The sequence below is a fragment of the Phyllostomus discolor genome, chromosome X (genome assembly GCF_004126475.2).
Source record: "Phyllostomus discolor isolate MPI-MPIP mPhyDis1 chromosome X, mPhyDis1.pri.v3, whole genome shotgun sequence".
NCBI classification, from domain to species: domain Eukaryota; kingdom Metazoa; phylum Chordata; class Mammalia; order Chiroptera; family Phyllostomidae; genus Phyllostomus; species Phyllostomus discolor.
The window spans coordinates 57444062-57465717 of record NC_050198.1 but is presented as its reverse complement, the minus strand read 5'-3'; the positions used below and the strand labels follow the sequence as shown (position 1 = coordinate 57465717).

General features: G+C 37.8%; 1 protein-coding gene across 1 annotated transcript in view; it reads left to right on the top strand.

The window, feature by feature from the left end:
- The window catches only part of NRK (Nik related kinase), a 97159-nt gene that overhangs the window by 24384 nt on the left and 51119 nt on the right, over positions 1-21656 (top strand). Inside the window, 5 exon segments of the mRNA XM_036016352.1 lie at positions 12751-12829; positions 13878-13980; positions 13982-14054; positions 16726-16786; positions 17384-18521. Of these exon segments, the coding sequence (XP_035872245.1) occupies positions 12751-12829; positions 13878-13980; positions 13982-14054; positions 16726-16786; positions 17384-18521 (1454 nt within the window).

Here is a 21656-nt window from a genome sequence, read left to right as displayed (position 1 = left end):
ATCAATCATTGTCAGGCAGTAATGATCAAATAGATAACATTCAAAGAACTCTGAGGGCCTATTTTGAGTCAAGGTCAAATAGTTAAAGGGCCATAAAACTTTGAGAAACAAACTCATTTTATGCTTGGACCCTTATCATTTAAATTGAGGGTATTAGCAAAGCAGGTTTTACAGGATTTTATGCATTCATTCTTAGGCCTGATTGCCCCGGGGAACCCGCCCTTTCCAGGACAGGGCCACACCCACCTCCAGCATTGTTTCAGGCTTAGATTGAGCAGGGGAAGTAAGGCAGCCAAGAGATTAGGAGACTTCTTGCAGACAGAATGAGGACTCAGGCTATGTCAAAGTGAAGGGGCAAGGGTCCATCACCCCTTTTCTCTATAGCCCCCCAAGTCCTTCCCTGAGGGCCCCTTTGTGACCATGTCTGTCTTAGGTCATCCCTCTCTTGAGGAATCTTACCTGTCATTGGCTAAGCGGTCATGCACTGGGGGCCAGGCAGGATGAAGTGAAGTGAGCAGAGGCAGTGCTCCTGCCAGGGGGAAAAGCTTTGTTTCCTTAGTGACTTAGGGTTCCAAGGTCACTCACTCAGCCTTAGCCATGGGGGTTACAGCTTCTGGAACCAGGCAGGGCAGTTCCCAACAGTTGTTCATGTACATGAGTCTTTTTTTTTTCCTTCGGCTTATTCCTCCACCCCATAATGTATCCCGCTACTAGCTGTCATTCAGCTCTCCATCTATAAGTCTGTCCATATTTTCCTTGTTAGTTCAATTTGTTCATCAGATTCCACATATGAATCATTCCACCATTTGAAATCATATGGCATTTGTCTTTCTCTGACTAGATTATTTCACTTAACATAATGATCTCCAAGTTCATCTATACTGTTGCAAAGGGTAAAATTTTATCCTTTTTATGGCCAAGTAGTATTCCATTGTGTAAATGTCCCATAGTTGTTTTATCCATTTGTCTACTGATGGACACTTGGGCTGATCCACATGTTGGTGATTATAAATAATGTTGTGATGAACATGGGGTGCCAATGTTCTTTCAAATTAGTGTTTTCAATCCCTTTGAATATATTCCCTGAAGTGGGATCCCTGAGTCAAAAGGCGTATTTGTATTTAATTTCTTGAAGTATCTCCATATTGTTGTCCACACTGGCTGCACCAGTCTATATTGCTATCAACAGTGCAAGAGAGTTCCCCTTTCTCCACATCCCTGCCAGCACTTGTCGTTTATTGATTTATTGATGATAGCCATTCTGACAGGTGTGAGATGGTATCTCATTGTGGTTGTAATTTGTATTTCTCTGATGAATACTGACATTGAGCATCTTTTCATATGTGTTGGCCATCTGTATGTCCCCTTTGGAGAAACGTCTATTCGTGTTCATTGCCCATTTGTAATTGGGTTGTTTGGCTTTTTCGTGTTGAGCTTTGTAAGTACTTTATAAATTTTGGATTTTAACCCCTTATCAGATGCATCAGCAAATGTTTTCTCTTATTCTGAGGATTGTCTTATTATTTTGTTGGTGATTTCCTATACTGTGAAAAATGTTTTAGTTTGATGTTGTCCCATTGGTTTAACTGTTTTTTGTTTCCCTTGCCTGGGGAGATATATTTGATTAAATATTGCTACCAACAATGTCCAGGATTTCACTGCATATGTTCCCTTATAGGATTTCTATGGTTTTAGGTCTAACATTTAAGTCTTTGATCCATTTTGAATTTACTCTTGTGTGTGGTGTAGGAAAGTGGTCTAGTTTCATTTTTCTGCATGAATCTTTTCATTTTTTTTCATTATCATTTATTGAATGAACTATTTTTACCCCTTTGTATGTGCTTACATGCAAAGGGGTATGTGTCTGTTGAATATTAATTTATTATAAAAGTGTGGCTGTATTTCTTGGCTCTCTGCTCTGTTCCATTGATCTTTGTGTCTTTTTATGCCAGTACTTGCCTTTTTGACTACTATGGCCATAGAGTATAGTTTGGAAATAGGTAGCGTGATTCCTCAAAGTTTTTCTTTTTCAGGACTGCTTTTGCCATGAAGCACCCTTTGTGGTTACATTTTTGAAATATTTGTTCTAGTTATGTGAAATATGTCATTGGGAAACTTGATAGGAATTGAGTTAACAGAGCCAAGAGGCAAGCCATGTTTACCTACACCTCCATCATGTGATTTTCTTAGGCCCCCGGGGACGCACCCCATCTGGCCTTGGTGGCTTTTCCCTTTTCTTCATCAGAAACCAGGGGAGAGCCCTGGCTGGCTTAGCTCAGTGGATTGAGCACGGGCTGCGAACCAAAGTGTCACAGGTTTGATTCCCAGTCAGGGCACATGCCTAGGTTGCAGGCCATGACCCCCAGCAACTGCACATTGATGTCTCTCTCTCTCTCTGTTTCTCCCTCCCTCCCCTCTCTAAAAATAAATAGATAAAATCTTAAAAAAATAAACCAGGGGAGAGGCCAACATCAGTGTCTCGCATGTGTATAAGTCACAGTGAGGCTGCAGGGTTGCATGTGGCTGGAGCAGAAGTTGGTGTGCATGAATATGTGGTGGCCACACTGCTGTAAGTTGGTTGGTTGAGGGGAAGGGACAAAAAGAATTTCTAAAATTGATGACAGTTTAAGGGACATCTCATAAAACATCCAGCACACTAACATTTGCATTGTAAGGTTTCCAGAAAGAGAAGAGAGAGAAAGAGACAAAAAGCTTCTTTGAAGAAATAATGGCTGAAAATTTTCTTAACCTGGTGAAAGGAACAGTCATCAAAGCCCAGGAACCACAGAGTCAGAAAAAAGATGACGACACAAAGATTGACAACAGGGAGCCTAATAATTAAAATGTAAAAAAAAATAAAGATAAAAACAACTTGGAACATAGAAGGGGACCCCATAAATCTATAAGCTGATTTTTCAGCAGAAAGTTTGCAGGCCATCAGGTAGTAGCACAGTATATTCAAAGAAATGAAAGAGAAAAACCTACAATCAAGAATGCTCTACTCAACAAAGTTATTCAGAATTGAAGGAGAGATGGTTTTCTAAATAAAGCTAAAGTAGTTTACCACCACTAAACCTGAATTCCAAAAAATATGTAAAGTGAATTTTAAGTATATTTTATTGATTATGTTATTAAAGTTGTCCTATTTTTTCCCCTCATTGCTAACCCCTGCATGGTCCCCTCTTTCACTTCAGCAATCCTCCTCCTTAGTTCATGTCCACAAGTCATGCATATAAGTTTTTTGGCTTTTCCATTCCCTATATTATTATTAATGTCCCCCTATTTTGTACCTACCAATTATGCTTTTTAATCCCTGCACATTTTCTCCCATTCTCCCCGTCCCCCTTCCCAGCTGATAACCTTCCAAATGATCTCCATACCTATGATTCCTTTCCTGTTCTGGTTGGTGTTTGTTTTTTTGTTTGTTCATTTTAGATTTAGTTGTTGGTAGTTGTGAACTTGTTGCTTTTTAAATGTTCATAGTTTTGATCCTTTTCTTAAATAAGTCCCTTTAACATTTCATATAGTAATGACTTCATGATGGTGAACACTTTTAGCTTTACCTTGTGTGGGAAGCACTTTATCTGTCCTTCCATTCTAAATGATAGCTTTGCTGTATAGAGTAATCTAGGCTGTAGGTCCTTGCTTTTCATCACTTTGAGTACCTCTTACCAGTCACATCTTGCCTGCAAAATTTCTTTTGAAAAGTCAGTTGTCTTATGGAAACTCCTTTGGAGGTAACTCTGTGTTTCTCTATCACTGTTTTTAAGATTCTCTCTATATTTAACCTTTGGCATTCTAATTGTGATGCGTCTTGGGGTGGTCTTCTTTTGATCCAAATTGTTTGGGACTCTGCTTCCTGGACGTGTACATATATTTCCTTCACCAAATTAGGGAAGTTTTCTTTCATTATTTTCTCAAATAAGTTTTCAACTTATTTTTTTTCTTTTTTTAAATCTTATTTTAATCATTGTTCAAGCAGTTTTCTCCATTTTACTCCCAATACAGCCCACCCTCCCAACCCTCCCGACTTCCCTCCCATTACCACGCTCCCCCTAGCTTTTGTCCATGTGTCCCTTAAATTTGTTACCATGAACCCTTCCCATTGTCCCCTGAAATTCCCTCTTCATCCCCTGTGGTCACTGTCAGCCTGTCCTCTATTTCAGTGTCTTTGGTTATATTTTGCTTGTTTCTTTGTTTTGTCGTTTAGGTTCCTGTTAAAGGTGAGGTCATATGGTATTTGTCTTTCAATGTGTGGCTTGTTTCGCTTAGCATAATGCTTTCCAGCTCCATCCAAGCTGTTGCAAAGGATAGGACCTCCTTCTTTCTTTGTGCTGCATAGAATTCCATGGTGTAAATGTACCATAGTCTTTTGATCCATTCATTTACTGATGGGCATCTTGGTTGCTTCCAGCATCTACCTATTGTAAATTGTGCTGCTATGAACATTGGGATGAATAGGTTCTTTTGGATTGGTGTTTTAGTGTTCTTAGGATAAAGTCCCAGCAGTGGAATTGCTGGGTCAAAAGGCAGATCCATATTTAGTTTTCTGAGGAAGTTCCATACTGCTTTCCGTAGTGGTTGTACCAGTCTGCAGTCCCACCAACAGTGCACTAGGGTCCCCTTTTCTCCACAACCTCTCCAACACTTGTTGCTTGTTGCTTTGTTTATGATGGCCATTCTGACTGGTGTGAAGTGGTATCTCATTGCGGTTTTAATTTGCATCTCTCTGATAGCTAGCGATGTTGAACATTGTTTCATGTGTCTTTGGATTTCCTGTATGTCCTCCTTGGAGAAGTGTCTGTTCAAGTTCTTTGCCCATTTTTTAATTGGATTCTTTGTCTTCTTAGAGTGTAGTTGTGTAAGTTCTTTATATATTTTGGAGCTTAAACCCTTGTCTGAGGTATCATTAGCAAATATGTTTTCCCTATGGTTGGTTCTCTTTTAATTTTGATACTGTTTTCTTTAGCTGTGCAGAAGCTTTTAATTTTGATAAGGACCCATTTGTTTATTCTTTCCTTTATGTCCCTTGCTCTAGGGGACAAGTCAGTAAAGAAGTTTCTGCGTGAAATATCTGAGATTTTCCTAGCAACGTTCTCCTCTAGTACTTTAATGGTGTCACGCTTTATATTTAAGTCTTTTACCCACCTTGAATCTATTTTTGTATAAGGTGTAAGTTGGTGCTCGAGTTTCATTTTTTTGCACGTAGCTGTCCAGTTCTCCCAACGCCATTTGTTGAAGAGGCTATTTTTATTCCATTTTATATTGCTGCTTCCTTTGTCAAATATTAATTGACTGTAGAGGCTTGGGTTTATTTCTGGGCTCTCTGTTCAGTTCCATTGGTCTATGTGCCTGTTTTTATGCCAGTACCAGGCAGTTTTGATTACAGTGGCCTTGTAGTATAGTTTAGTGTCAGGTATTGTGATCCCTCCTACTTTACTCTTCTTTCTCAAAATTGCAGCAGCTATTTCGGGTCGTTTATGGTTCCATATGAATTGTTGAAGTGTTTGTTCTATGTCTGTGGAATATGCCATTGGTACTTTAATAGGTATTGCATTGAATGTGTAAATTGCTTTTGGTAGTATGGACATTTTGATGATATTAATTCTTCCAATCCATGAACACGGTATATGTTTCCATTTGTTTGTGTCTTCCTTGATTTCTCTCCTCAGTGTTATGTAGTTTTCTGAATACAGGTCTTTTACCTCTTTGGTTAGGTTTATTCCTAGGTATTTTATTTTCCTTTTTGCTATTTCAAATGGGATTTTTTTCTTGATTTCTGCTTCTGCTGTTTCATTGTTGGTGTACAGAAATGCCTTTGATTTCTGGATATTGACTTTGTATCCCGCTGTTTTACCAAATTCATTTATTAGGTCAAGCAGTTTTTTGGTGGAGTCTATAGGATTTTCTATGTACACTAGCATGTCGTCTGCAAACAGTGACAGTTTTGTTTCCTCCTTTCCAATTTGGATTCCTTTTATTTCTTTTTCTTGTCTGATTGCTGTGGCTAGAACTTCCAGTACTATACTGAATAGAAGTGGTGAAAGTGGACATTCTTGTCTTGTTCCTGTTCTTAGTGGAAAAGATTTTAATTTTTGCCCATTGAGTATAATGTTGGCTGTAGGTTTCTCATATATGGCCTTCATTATGTTGACGAATGCTCCCTCTATTCCCACTTTACTGAGTGTTTTTATCATAAATTGGTGCTGTACCTTATCAAATGCTTTTTCTGCATCTATTGATATGATCATGTGGTTTTTGTCTTTGCTTTTGTTTATGTGATGTATTACATTTACTGATTTGCGTATACTGTACCATCCTTGCATACCTGGAGTGAATCCCACTTGGTCATGGTGTATGATCTTCTTAATGTACTGTTGGATGCGGTTTGCCAGTATCTTGTTGAGGATTTTAGCGTTAATGTTCATCAGCGATATTGACCTGTAGTTTTCTTTCTTTGTTGTGTCTTCATCTGGTTTTGGAATTAAGATGATGTCAGCCTCATAAAAAGAGTTTGGGAGTCTTCCATCTTTTTGGATTTTTTGAAATAGTCTGTGAAGGATAGGTGTTAGTTCTTCCTTAAATGCTTTGTAGAATTCTCCTATGAAACCATGTGGTCCAGGGCTTTTGTGTGTTGGGAGATTTTTGATTACTGCTTCAATTTCTGTTGCTGTTTTTGGTTTGTTCAGGCTTTCTGCTTCCATTTTATTGAGTTTTGGAAGGTTATATTTTTCTAGAAATTTGTCCATTTCATCTAGGTTTTCAAATTTCTTGGCATACAGCTCTTTGTAGCAATTTCTTACAATCCTTTGTATTTCTGTGGTATCTGTTGTAATCTCTCCTCTTTCATTTCTGATTGTGTTTATTTGGGTTTTCTCTCTTTTTTTCTTGATGAGTCTGCTTAAAGGCTTGTCGATTTTATCTTTTCAAAGAAACAACTCTTGGATTCATTGATCTTTAGAATTGTGCTTTTAGTCTCTATGTCATTTAATTCTACTCTGATCTTGGTTATTTCCTTCCTTCTGCTTGCTCTGGGCTGTCTTTGTTGTTGTTCCTCGAGTTCTTGTAGACGTAGGGTTAGGTTGTTTGTTTGAAATGTTTCTAACTTTTTTAGGTGGGCCTGTATCGCTATGAATTTCCCTCTCAGGACTGCCTTGGCTGTGTCCCATAAGTTTTGGGTTGTTGTGAGTTTGTTTTCATTTGTTTCCAAAAACCGTTTGATTTCTTCCCTAATATCATTCTTGACCCATGCATTGTTTAATAGCATGCTGTTTAATCTCCATGAATTTGAGTGTTTTGGGTTTTTTTCCTTGTGGTTGGTTTCTAGTTTCAGTCCCTTGTGATCCCAGAAATTGCTTGGTATGATTTCAATTTTCTTGCAAATCTTGATGCTTGTTTTGTGTCCTATCATGTGGTCAAGCTTTGAAAATGTTCCGTGTGCATTTGAAAAGAATTTGTATTTAGCTTCTTTTGGGTGGAGGGCTCTGTATATATCAGTAAAGTCCTTTTCATCAAGGGTATTGTTCAATGCCACAATATCTTTGTTGATATTTTGTTTGGAAGATCTGTCCATTTTTGATAGTGGGGTGTTAAAATCCCTCACTATAATTGTGTTGCTGTCCATATCTTCCTTGAAGTCCCCTAAGATTTTCTTTGTGTATTTGTGTGCTCCTATGTTGGGTATATATATATATATATATATATATATATATATTTACAATATTTATGTCTTCTTGGTGGATTCTTCCCTCGAGTATTATGAAGTGACCTTCTGAGTCTCTCTTTATGGACCTGTTTTGGAAGTCTATTTAGTCTGATATGAGTATTGCTACCCTGGCTTTTTTTTCCTGTCCATTTGCTTAGAAGAATTTTTTCCAGCCCTTCACTTTCAGCCTGTGCGGGTCTTTTATCCTGAGGTGGGTCTCTTGTAGGCAGCATATGTGTGGGTCATTTTTTCTTATGCATTCAGCTATTCTATGTCTTTTGATTAGAACATTTAATCCATTTACATTTAAGGTTGTTATCGATACTTACTTATTCATTTTCTTTTATGTACTTGTGTTCCTCTCTCTCTCTCTTTTCCTTCCCTTCCTTAAAGCAGTCCCTTTAGAATCTCTTGCAGAGTCAGTTTGGTGTAGATGTATTTTTTAGACTTCCTTTGTCTGGGAAGCTTCTTATTTAGCCTTCTATCTTGATTGAGAACCTTGCTGGGTAAAGTAGCCTTAGTTGCAGACCTCTGGTTCTCATTACTTGGAGTATTTCTTGCCATTCTCTTTTGTCTTGAAGTGTTTCCATTGAGAAGTCAGCTGTTAGCCTTATTGGGGCTCCCTTGTATGTTACTTCCTGTTTCTCCCTTGCTGCCTTTAAGATTCTCTCTTTGTCTTGAAATTTTGCTATTTTAATTATGATGTGTCTTGAGGCGGGCCTCTTTGGGTTTCTCTTGATTAGGACTCTCTGTGTTTCCTGGGTTTATGTGACTTTTTCTCTCATCAAATTAGGGAAGTTTTCTTTCATTACTTGTTCAGCTAGGTTTTCTATCCCTTGCTCTTCTTCTTCTCCTCCTGGTATCCCTATTATACTGATATTATTATGTTTCATATTGTCTTGCATTTCTCTTAATCCCTCTTCATTCTTTCTGACCCTCTTTTCCTTTTCTTGGTATTTCTGCATGTTTTCTACTTTGCCCTCTAGTTCACTAATCCGATCTTCTTCTTCATCAATCCTGCTTTTCATTTCTTCTACTGTGTTCCTCAGTTCAGAAATGGCATTCTTCTTTTCCTCTTGGCCTTTGTTGATAGTTTATATTTCCTTTTTCATGTTTATATAATTTGCAGTGAGATCATTATAGCTTCCCTCTAGTTTCTGATAGCTCATTGTGAGTTCATTTTACTTCCTGGTAATTACTGTTTTGATCTCACTACCTGATAGCTGAGTTGCCTCTATTTCAGTTAGCATTTTTCCTGAGGCTTCCTCCTTTCCCTTCAATTGGGGATTGTTTCTTTGTTTTCTCATTTTTTGTGGGTTTCTTCTTGTTAGCTTCTGTTTCTTAAATTGATCTGTTCTGGTTCCCTGTGATTTTGTTGTGAATTTCTGTGGAAGAATACCTGTGAGATTCAGTGGTGCAGTCTCCTTCGTGTAACCTGGTGTTCACAACTTCCCCCTAGTCTTTTGTGATCAGTTGGAGAAGTAAGGCAAAATGGTTTAAGACAGCAAGACAGTATACTCTGATATTTACATTAGCAGCCAGTAGAGAAGAGATGGGGTATCATTTGGGTTCTTATAGTGTTAACTGTGATCCTCCAACCCACTATCCACGTTTTAGAAAGGATGGAAAGAAGGTAAGACTCTTATTGGGGACAAAAGGATTGTTAGTTGGGTCCAGCAAGCTGTGAGGGTGTGGGAGGTCAGATTCTAAGGTAGGGTTGGAATAAAGATTAGTAAATAGGAGTAGTGTGTAAAAGAATAGAGACAACCCCCACAATAGTATAGTTTAGGAAATTGCAAAGTGGGCTGAGATCAGATAGGGGTGTTGGGTAGTATTTATAATTGTATGAGCTAGGTCTTACTTACAGTAATATTAAAGCAACAATCATGTGGCAGAATTGATGAGATCTAGATAACAAGAATAAGGAGTATAGAACCTTGAGAGGTGTATTAATGGAACACAGATGAAGGATAGTAAAGTATCAACACACGGGGACTGAGATACCAGGGGAAACCTATCAAATGACAGTATAACTAGCCAAGCAAAGAAGATTATACAGAAAGAAAAAGAATACAAAAATACTGTTAAAATAAAAAATGTTGGAAAAGTGAGAAAAAGATAATAGAAATTTCCAGTAACTTGCAAGATAAAAAAAAAAAAAGGGAAAAAAGCAGAGGGTGGAGTGCAGGAGAGATAAATTTGTAGTGGAAGGAATAATACTAGGATGAATGGAAGAGAAACATAAGGGATTGAGAGATATGAAAATAATAAGAATTGAAATATAAAATGTCACTTAAAACACAATATAAAATCAATCATCCAAGAACAGCCACAAAAACAAAACAAAACAAAACAAAATAAAACAAAAAAACCTTTTGTTGGTTTCTAACTGGCCAGACCAGTTTTTCTGATCTTGCTGGCTTCAGCTAGGTGAGGGACTGTTGAAATGCTTATCACTCTTCCCACCCAAATGTCAGTGAGTCTCTCTGGTACTATCCCCAGGGCCAAGCTGACTTTCCTCTACAGGACCCTGGGTGCTTCCGAGCACAGTTGCTCTCTGGAGCTCACTGCTGCGTTCTTCCGGGCTCCAGTTTCCCGCAGGATTCCAGCTCTATGATCTCAGGAAGCACCCACAACGTTTTGGGATTCATTGTGCCCTCTCTGGGAATTGTAAAAGGGCGCGCCCATCCACCAATTTTTTGAGTTTCGGGCTCTAGGAATGCCTTAAGTGCCATGTCCCTTCTGGGTTCACCGTGCCCGAGTCAGGATTCCCAATGGGGTCACATTTCCACTGTTCAGCACCGCAGGCTCCAGAAACCTGAGAAGACCCGTGCCCTTTCCTGGATCGGGGCTGTGAGGTCTGGGTTTTCCACCAATCCACACTCCCACCAGGCTAGGGGTGCGGGCACACTTCCAGGCTGCCTCATGTCATGCCGGCTCAGGCACTCACTTCTCCCATGGCTCTGGGTGGGTGTTCACAGACCCTGGGTGATTTTTTTCTCCAGTCCAACTGGCCTCTCTGTGCCTTCAAGCCACAAGGTCTCCCCTGGTGTTGCTCAACCCCCGTATTCCAGGGAGGGAGCAGCAACTCCCCTCTCCTGGGAGCCCTGAGGCAGACCCGGGAGCACCGGGCCTGGGGACTGCAACCCCCCTGGTTCCCACGCTTATCCCTGGGTCCCTTTTGTCCTGAAGCAGTTTCCTTACTGTCTGGTTTTTTAATGATTGCAATAATTTCTGATGTCCTGTTTTCAAAAATGTTTCGGTAACCTAGGCCACTTGCTCTGTTTCTCCACCGATCCCCAAGTTTCCCTCCTCTTCACAGAAGCCAAGAAACACGCTGCTTAGAGTAAAGCTGCCATCTTTCCTCCCCACCCCTGAAGATCTGTATTAACTTTTATCTATGTAATTGAAACAAAAGCATGTGGCCTTTATATCAGTCTAATTTATTACTCTGTGGAGCATTTTTCTACTGCTATGACAGGACAGTTTAACATTGCAGTTTGTATAGAAATGTATTTTTGAAGAGGAAGGATGACTTGTCTTCACATGAATGACACACTTGTAGTTTTATGTGAAATTGACACTATCGCTATCGTTTGGGAATATTTTGTGCTGATATTTTTCTTTAATCAAAACACAAGAGGAAAATAAATGAGGCTAGACATATATTTGAACACTTAAGGAAAAGTTCAGAATTCTCATCCTGTGTAGTGTGGCTAAATTGGATGGGTGTCATCCTCCAAACCAAAAGGACACTGGTTCAATTCTTGGTCAGGGCACATGTGTAGGTTGCAGTTTTGGTCCCTGTTAGGGTGTTTACAAGAGGCAACTGATCAATGTTTCTCTCTTACAACAATGTATCTCTCCCTCCCTTTCTCCCTCCCTTCCCCTCTCTCTAAAAATAAATAAATAAAACGTTATTTAAAAGGTGCAGAATTCTCAAACCAAGAGACAATGAATTTAAATAGCACATATTGACCTGGTTGGTGTGGCTCAGTGGATTAAGTGCAGGACTGCAAACCAAAAAGTCTCCAGTTCAATTCCCAGTCAGGGTGTATGGCTGGGTTGTGGGGCTAGTCCCCAGTTGGAGGCACATGAGAGCAACCACACATTGATGTTTCTCTACCTCTCTTTTTCCTTCCCTTCCTCTCTCTCTAAAAATAAATAAATAAAATATTTTTAAAAATAAAGATTAAATCAATCAATCTATAAATTAATAAATAGCACATATTAAAATAGGCTTTTCTTTGTAGTACTGTGTTTCTTTAAAAAAAGCAATAAAAATCCAGTGATTTTGCAAAAGCTTAAAGTGCCAAATAGTTAAAATATATATTATAATATCTATAGCTTATATGTATTAAGTGCTTACTCTGTGCCATACAGTTTTGCTTGTAGGTTACCATTTAATCCTCACAGAAACTCTTTGAAGGAATATTTGGTATATTTCTTGTTCTTCCAATGAAGAAAACAAAACACAGATAGAGTAATTTTCCCAAGATCACAAAGGCAGATCTATGATTTGAACCCAGGTGATCGAGATGGTATGTTCTTAGCAGTTTGTTACGCTATATCTCCCTCCTCCTAGGACTTTCAGCTTCTAAAAAAGATGCTTCTCATCATTTTAGACTACTCAATCATCTTTATGCATTATTTTGCTTAGTTAGTACTAGTCTTATTGACTTTTTCACTTTGTAATTACATATTTTGTTTTACAACTATGGATACCAGCAGTACAAAACCACAGAAGAGTATTATGTCTCAAAATTTGGCTTACTTTTATAGATATAAATCATCAATCACACACTTAAAAATTGATCTAGTGTAATTTATTATTGATTTGTCATGTCTGGCAATAGTGAAGCATATAAAGGACTGTTTGCATTAAAATGAGGTTTTCCTGAATTATATATTTTTTATCTACTTGTCACTTAGTGTCTATCAGGCAATGACATGTGAAAGAATACTTGGAATTCCTTCTAGTATTAGGAGTGTGCTCTGTAGTTACCCTTCTCATTCATTCTAAATTTACCTATTTTTCTTTTCAGCACTGTGTAACCTTCGGCCCTTGGAAGCCCTCTTCATTATTTTGTGGGAGTCTGCTCCTAAAGTCAAATCCAGTGGATGGTAAAGCTGAATGACTTAGTCTCCCAAACACATTAACTTAATATTTTTATGTAGCAGAGGTCAGTCCTGCTTCAACATTCTTATTGGACAATGCATCCCAAAATACAATACCTCAAGTTTTGAGTTTAAATGACTAGTTATTCTTGAGAACTAACTATTCAACTGAAAATAAGGAATACCTCCAGAGTATATTATGGTGAAATTTCAGTCATTGCATTAATAACATATTCAGTTGTTTCTCCAGTAATGGGACAGACTGATGGAAACCATTTGAAACATTCCTCACTGTGTCTAGATAGGCAGCCAGTGATTATGATACCCAGCCCAATTGTTCGCCCATTAAAGTAAACATCCACAGACCTAGAACAGAAGTCTTGTTCTCCCAAGGTTTTATAGCCCATCTAAACTTGGGAACCCTTTCAATAAAACTTTTTGATCCAATAGCTGATACTCTTGCTTATGCTTAGTATTTATTACTTGCCCTGGTAGAAATGGTGACTGTAATTTGATTACTAACATTCTTGCTTGTGATTTATTTTAACTTTCCCACAGATAAAGGCTTTCTGGTCATATCTGTTTTCATGGACCATTTTATAAAATTAGTTATTCTCAATAACACCATTTGTTTGATCATTATATCTATACCTCTATAGTTCAAAGTCCACATAGTCAAGTGAAACATTCAGGCTTCAAAGTGTAACTGCCATGGGCTGACCAGTCTTATCTCATGGTCTACAAATTTCACATTAACCACTTAATTATAATTCCACCACTTGACTTTTTACCATGTACAAAATACTGAACTCATTGAAGTTTGTACTGTTATTTGGGTAGAAAATGTCAATAGTTCTGGTCTCTTCTGAGGTTTGTATGACATTACTGTATAATGTATACAAGCTGCAGGGTATTTGGTGATTTTTCAATTCAGACAATGACAGAGGCAATTTTGTCTGCAAATACACCCTGCATAGTGGTGTGTGGGTGGGCATGTTGTGGGGTGTAGCAGGTCTGAGAATGTTATTTTATCTTTTTGACTCATGTCTTTTAGGTCCTGGAAGTTTCACAGTTTCATGAAAAAGTGTATAACAAAAAATTTCTTATTTTGTCCAACTTCTGCAAATATGCTTAATCACCCATTTGTTCAGAATATAAAAAAATGAGGGACATGTTGTTGAGTCACTAAAGAAGTGTCTTACTGGAATCATTAATAAAAGGCAGAAAAAAGGTAGAATATGTGAACTTCCATTTAACTAGAATGAATATCCAGATGAGAGTGGAACTTACTCATGTGGCGGGCAGTGCTCTGCCCGCAGAGCACCCCATCCACCACAGATGAGAATAAGTCTACCAAGACATGATCTGATTGGAGAGGAAAGGTGGCTGATCTCTCAAAGGAGAAGGGCCAAAAGCCTTTTCCTCAGTGGACTTTTTTTGGGTTCATTTTAACTGGAATACAGGTAAAGGTCATCAATGATTGTCAGGCAGTAAGGATCAAACAACAGATAACATACAAAGAACTATGAAGACTTATTCTGAGTCAGGGTCAGTTAGCTAAAGGGCTATAAAACTTTGGAAAACAAACTCATTTCATGCTTGAAACCTTATCAGAAAATTGAGGGCATTCTTAGCAAAGCAGATTTCACAGAATTTTGTTTTCTTTCTTAGAACCCGCCCTTTCCAACACAGGGCTGAATCACCCTCCAGCATTGTTTTAGGCTTAAGTCCGTCAGGGGAAGTAAGGCAGCCAAGAGATTAGGAGATTTGTCACAGACAGAATGAGGACTCTGGCTATGTCAAAGCCAAGGGGTGAGGGTCCATCACACCCTTTTTTTGTAGCCCCCCAAGTCCTTCCCTGAGGGCCCCTTTGTGACCATGCCTGTCTTAGGTCATCCCTCCCTTGAGGAATCTTACCCATCATTGTCTAACCAGTCATCTGATGATCGGGGCCAAACAGGGTGAAGTAAAAGGGGGCAGAAGTGGCACCCCTGCCAGGGAGATAAGCTTTGTCTCCTTAGTTGCTTATGGTCCCAAGGACTCTCACTCAGCCTTAGCCATGGGGGGGGGGCAGTGGTTACAGCTTCTGAAACCAAGCACAGTGGTTCCCAACACTCATGTTTTTCAGGAAAACATATTTTGTTTAGTACAATTAGATTGAAAGTAAAAATTCTGAGGCCCTTAGTACTTACTTTTTCTAGTAATGTGCCATGTGCACTTAATTTATTAACTTTGGCCAGTTACAGCTGGCAAAGGTTCACAATTACAAAGACCTCAAAAGCTTCAGGAAGAATGTTATGATGTACTAATTTTATTTTTAAAAAATTTGGGGTGGGGGACTGGCTGAAAGATGGCAAAGGAACTAACCAAACAAATTTATGCATGGCCCATGGACACAGGCAATGATATGGGGATTAACTGAAGGAGAAGAGAGGGTGTGGTTGGGTGGAGGTGGGGAAGGGGAAAAAAGCAGGCACAACTGTAATAGCAGAAACAATTTTAAAAAACTCCTAACTAAATAAATAAACAGAAATATAAAATCTATATCTTACTGTTCTTTTTTTTTTTGTGACATTTGAATTAACTCCAATGAGATAAATGGCTTTGCAATTAACTACTTATTTATTTTTAATCATTTTATTGCTATTCTATTACAGTTGTCATAATTTTCACCCTTTGCCCTCCTCTGCCCATCTCACTGGCCACTCTCACAGTTTATTGACTTTTAATTTTGAAGTCTGTACACCATACAAAGTTTGTTTTATGTACTAATCTCCAGCTGCAAGATGTAACTAAAGGAACTAATTCATACAAATAAAAGTAAGCTCATATATATTAATGCCAAAAATGGCAGGATGTATTTTCATCAAATCTAGAAGAAACTATTTCGTAAGTTTTACCTTATAGGGTGTATGGTATATTCCACATTTAATTTGGGACACCATAGACAAAGTTGAGAGTGGGGATAGGGTGGAAAAGGGAGAACTCAAATATAGCAGACATTCTCAAATCAGCTACAGAATTGGCTACAGTGGAATGTGTTCCATCTGCATGACTATACATATCATTTTTTTTAATGAGAACCAGCATGAATTAATTTATTTAGTCATGATGGAGAATTCACTGGATGGGCATCACAAAAGCCAGACAGTCTCAAACAGGTATAGGAAGACCTCATATATACTTATTTGCTAACTTCCAGAGTTCTAAGTTTTCTTGATTGTTACCTACAGGAAAAGTCATATTCATATGAAGATTACATGGAAGATGCAAATATAGTTGCCCTAAACACTTCGATATAAGATTTTTAAAAAATTTTTGTTTGTGTCCATATTTCAGTAGAGCTCAGCTGATGAGAAAAAAGCTGAACTTTTCTGTGCATTAAGTGTGAAACACACAATTTAGATTTTTAAACTTCTCATTGAAAGGACCAAATATCCTTATCCTGATTTTTCAAAATTCCTCTTTACTTGAACAACAATAAAAAAAAGTCCTTAATGCTGACAAAAAATAATAAAGGATCAAAGATATATGTAACTCCAAGCTATAAAATCTCACATCTGAAGTACATACTAATAGCATGCTTACCAACCATCTAGAGTTTTTCTTGTCCCGTTCTCCTTCTGCCTTTCTCAATTCTTTCTCTTTAGAATTGTAGCAATCAGATTAAGTTTTCTTTCTTATGATCAGAGTAACTAGTCTGTATGGAATAGCTGAACTGTGCTGCAACAGTGGACCTAAGAACTTGAATATTGCCTATATCACCAATCAGGTGTGATTTGAAGGGTTACCTCCTTGTTCTTTTAAATTACCTCAACATCCTGGGCAATAAAGGGTGAAAATTGGATAAACTGGATTACATCAATCTCTGCTAATTGTTATGCTTTTTTTTTCATAAAAAGGAATACCTCTGATCTTTGAAAGAGAAGCTATTAAGGAGCAGTACACCATGAGAAGATTCAGGTGTGTTAGGCAAATTACATATAGAATTTTATGTTAACAATTTGCTGTAAGAGAGTTAATTTCTATTCTGTTGCATTTGAATCAGAATAATTTAATCTTTTTTCCTACAACAATAACAGATCTCTATTTTCAAGAGATATTTGAGAGGAAATGTTGAAGAAAAATTTTGATTACTATCAAAAGATTCCTTAATTTCTCCAATGGAATGACCAACTAGATTATCAGACTATTAATATTGAGTATATTAGTAATACAAATAATATTTTAGACATTATAATAATGATTCAAGAAATATTTATTAAAAATATCTTTAGTGCAAAAAATACTCATTTTTTAAAAAGATTTTATTTATTTAATTTTTAGAGAGGGAAGGGAGGGAGAAAGAGAGAGAAACATCAATGTGCAGTTGCTGGGGGTCATGGCCTGCAACCAGGCATGTACTCTGACTGGGAATCGAACCTGAGACACTTTGTTTCACAGCCCGCGCTCAATGCACTGAGCTATGCCAGCCAAGGGCTAGAAAATACTCATTTTTAAAAATAAAAGCATTTCCCCTGAATTCTAATGTATAGCAAACGTTTGTATATTTCTTTCTAGAGGAACTAGTTGTACTCATGAGCTTCTGAGACTCCCAACCAGCAATAGATGCAGACCACTTAGAGCACTGCATGGAGAGCCCTCTCAGCCAATGTGGTTACCTGATCAAGAAGAGCCATGGGTCCAAGCATTAGAGCATCTACAGGGAGCAACCATAATGTTCAAGCCACTACAGGGTCAGGACAATGTACTTAGGTCCCTGGAGGGGCAAGCCCAGGAAAACCAGCAACTACAAGGGGCAGCTCAATTGTTCATGCCACTACAAGCTAAGGTTAAGGCTAAACCATCTAGGCCCCTACAGAGGAAGATTAAAGCACCTCCATGACTACAGAGGGCAGCCTGGATGCTCATGCCACTACATGCTCAGGTTAAAGCATCTAGGCCTCTACAACTACAGGTCCAGGTACCCAAAGAACAGCAAGGTCAGGCCCATCCTCAAGCACTAGAAGAACCCCAGGATCTGGACCAGGTACCAGAGGAATTTCAAAGGGAAGATCAGCTACATGAACAACAACAAAGGAAAGGCCAAACTCATGAACAACAGCAGAGGCAGAACCAGGTGACCAAACATCCAGAAGTACAGGAACAGGCCACTGAGCCCACACAGGCAAAGACTGCAGCAGAGGAACCAGACTCATTACGAGTACATGCCCAGCTACTCTTGCCTCTACTGTCACAGAACCACCACGTGCTGTTGCAATTACATTTGGATACTCGGGTTCTCATTCCATTAAAGGGGCAAACCAAAGAGTCACTTCCAGCACAGGTGTGGGCACTAGAACCCCCACAGGCATTTGGCTCAGTTCAAGTACTGATAGAGGGACTATCAAGAAACTTACTTCAAGCACCAAACTCACATAACCCCAAGCCACTTGGTCCACTGCAAACCCTGTTGGAAAATCTGCCATCAAACATGTTTTCCTCTCAACCAGAACAGGCACAAAATAAAAAATCAAAGGTTTCTAGTCTAAGGCAGGCATTGGCAAAAAGATTATCATCAAAGAGGTTCTTGGCAAAATTATCACAGAGACCTGCAGAGTTTGAGCTCTCATATTTAGAAGCCTACAGGCAAAGGTGCCAACACAAGTGGGAGGATATCTTTAATCAACATGAGGAAGAATTGAGACAAGTTGCAAGTGTAAGAGTTGTTGATATTTTTACTGAGTAAAATATGCAGAGAAAATATGTTTTACTTCTGTAAAAATCAAATGAAAAAAAATGTTCTTTGTGTCCCAGAGAAGATTAGCTAAATAAATCTTGAAATTTCCAGATAATTGTGATTTTATTTAAGAAAGAAAAATGTGGTTGAATGATCCAGCTGATTACTTAGTATCTCTTTTGAGACATAACTATAATTATTAGTTTTCTACCTATTATTCCCTTAACAAATAAACGGATCTCATACACATATTTAAAATTACTAGTTGGATCTTTAAAATTTACTTAAAAGGTCAAACTTTACAATATCTATGTAATTTTATCAACCTATGTCACTCAAGTAAATTCAATTATTTTTAAAAAACTTTCCAACTTATTAAAAATAACTACAAAAACAAATTCAATTTTATTCCTCTAAGTTAGTTTATTTGCTCTTTCTTTCCATAGAATGCTGAACTGTACCATTTAAGTGAACTGCACTAATTTATGTGCTTCAGGGCGTATAAGTCAAACTTAAAATGAGAAGGAAAATCAGTTTCCAAAACATTTTGTATATAGTTATCTTGTGTATATCTTGTCTCACTGATTTTCCAAACATTTTATACAATTAATAACTAAAGTGGCTGCATAGAACATGCCGCATTATAAATTTATCTTTGGACTCTTTCAAAATATATGATGCAATATATTAATCTTTTTATCTTATTTTGGAATAGTCAATAAAACTTTGTTCCTTCAAAATTCTCTAATATAAGAAGATATAATTTGGCCAGAGTGGATGAATTCAATGTGGCAAATTTGATCTGATAACAAAGGGTTTGTGGGCTTCATAAGCCAATTAATGAAGTCAAGAAAATTAGGAGAACATTTGTTTTCTAATAGTGTAAAGTATTCATTTACATAAAAGGAATTGTTGTGATGATCTTAAATTAAACTCTGGTATCAACATCCATTTGTCTAATAATAATTAATGTAGTAATCAAAAATGAACCTTGTCTGAAAGTCTGGATATGGGAGTCTTTTGGTTTGTGTCCACTGAGCCAATAAAAAAAAAATGTTATTTCCCTGATATTATTTAATGTGAAAAAATTTAAAAACAAGAGAAGAAAAGCCCAAAAAAGGAAGTGGGTGTCTGATTTTCCAAAGATGTGAGATAGGGAGGAAATGAAACCAGATAAAAACAAGGAAGCATGGATCTAGAATGGTGATATTAGCCTGAAGTAATAACTATTCTCAATGAGCTGTAGTAACGAGTGGATCTAATGGATTTTCCTTTTGTGAAAAGACTTTTGGGCATTCCTGCAGAACTCTCAGTAGTATGCACATATTTATTGTCGTTTGATATTTTTTAAATCTTTTTTAAAACTTTTAAAAAATTTTTATTTATTTATTTTTAGAGAGGTAAGGGAAGGAGAGAGAGAGAGAGAGAGAGAGAGAGAGAGAGAGAGAGAGAGAGAGAGAGAAACATCAATGTGCAATTGCTGGGGGCCTTGGCCTGCAACCCAAACATGTGCCCTGACTGGGAATCGAACCTGTGATGCTTTGGTTCCCAGCCCGCGCTCAATCCACTGAGCTACGCCAGCCAGGGGTCATTTGATATTTTAAACATATATGTGAAAAGCCACTCTAAAATGAAATAAAAAGTTAGTAAGTAAAGGAAAAGTAAATTATTGATACTAAAGTCAAAGTCATAAGTCTTTTGAAATACATGAAAATTTATTAGCCCACAGAGATATATGTGAGTGCCTCAACTCACCAGAAGCAAAGAAAACACACTTCTATTACTTTCTTTAAGTAGAAGAAATAATATTGACTGGCTTAAATGGGAAACAAACTGGGGGAAAAACATTTTTTATTGTTCAATTACAATTGTCCTCATTTTCCCCACATTACTCTCCCCTGCCCTACCCACCCACCATTTCCATTTCCAGTCCCCTCCCCCATTGACTTTGTCTATGGGTCCTTTACATATGTTCCTTGACTTGACCCTTCCCCTTCTTTTCCCTGTTATACCTCTTGCCCTTCCCATTTGATCACTGTCAGTTTGTACTTTATTTCCATGTCTCTGGTTATATTATACTCACTTGCTGTTTTGTTGATTAGGTTCCACTTTTAGGTGAGATCATATGGTATTTATCTTTCACCACCTGGTTTATTTCACTTAGGATAATGCTTATCCATGCTGTAGCAAAGGGTAGGAGCTCCTTTCTTTCTGCTGCATAGCATTCCATTATGTAACTGTACCACAGTTTTTTGATTCATTCATTTACTGATGGGCATTTAGGTTGTTTCCAACACTTGGCTCTTATAAATTGTGATATGAACATTAGGGTGTGTAGTTTCTTTTGGATTGGTGTTTCAGGGTTCTTAGGATTTAATCCTAGCAATAGAATTGCTGGTTCAAAAGGCAATTCCAATTTTAGTTTTTTGAGGAAATTCCATACTGTTTTCCATAGTGGCTGCACCAGTCGGCATTCCCAGCAACATTGTATTAAGGTTCCCTTTTCTCTACTATCTCCAGCACTTGTTTTTTGTTGATTTGTTTATAATGGCCATTCTGACTTGTGTGAAGTGGTATCTCATTATGGTTTTAACTCCCATCACTTTCATGGCTAGTAAATGCTGATCATTTTTTCATATCTCTCTGTGCCCTCTGCATGACCTCCTTGGATAAATGTCTGTTCAGGTCCTTTGCCCATTTCTTAATTGGGTTGTTTGTCTTCCTGATGTGGAGTCATGTGATTTCTTGATATATTTTGGAGATCAAACCCTTGTCTGAGGTAGCATTTGCAGATATATTTTCTCATATGGTTGATTCCCTTTTCATTTTGCTTATGTTTCTTTAGCCATGCAGAAGAAGCCTTTTACTTTGATGTAGTCCCATTTGTTTATTCTTTCTTTTATATATCTTGCTCTAGGTGAAATATCAGTGAAAATATTGGTGGGTGGAATATCTGAAATTTTCATGAAATTTTTGAAATCTCTCCCAGGGACCAATTAAGGAGACATTTTTACACTGCTGTGTTACAGGTCTTCCATTGCACAAGAGGACAAGCTTTGTCTGCAGTTATAACTTTTATTATAATGCATACTTAACAAGACAGTTTGGTGTTAT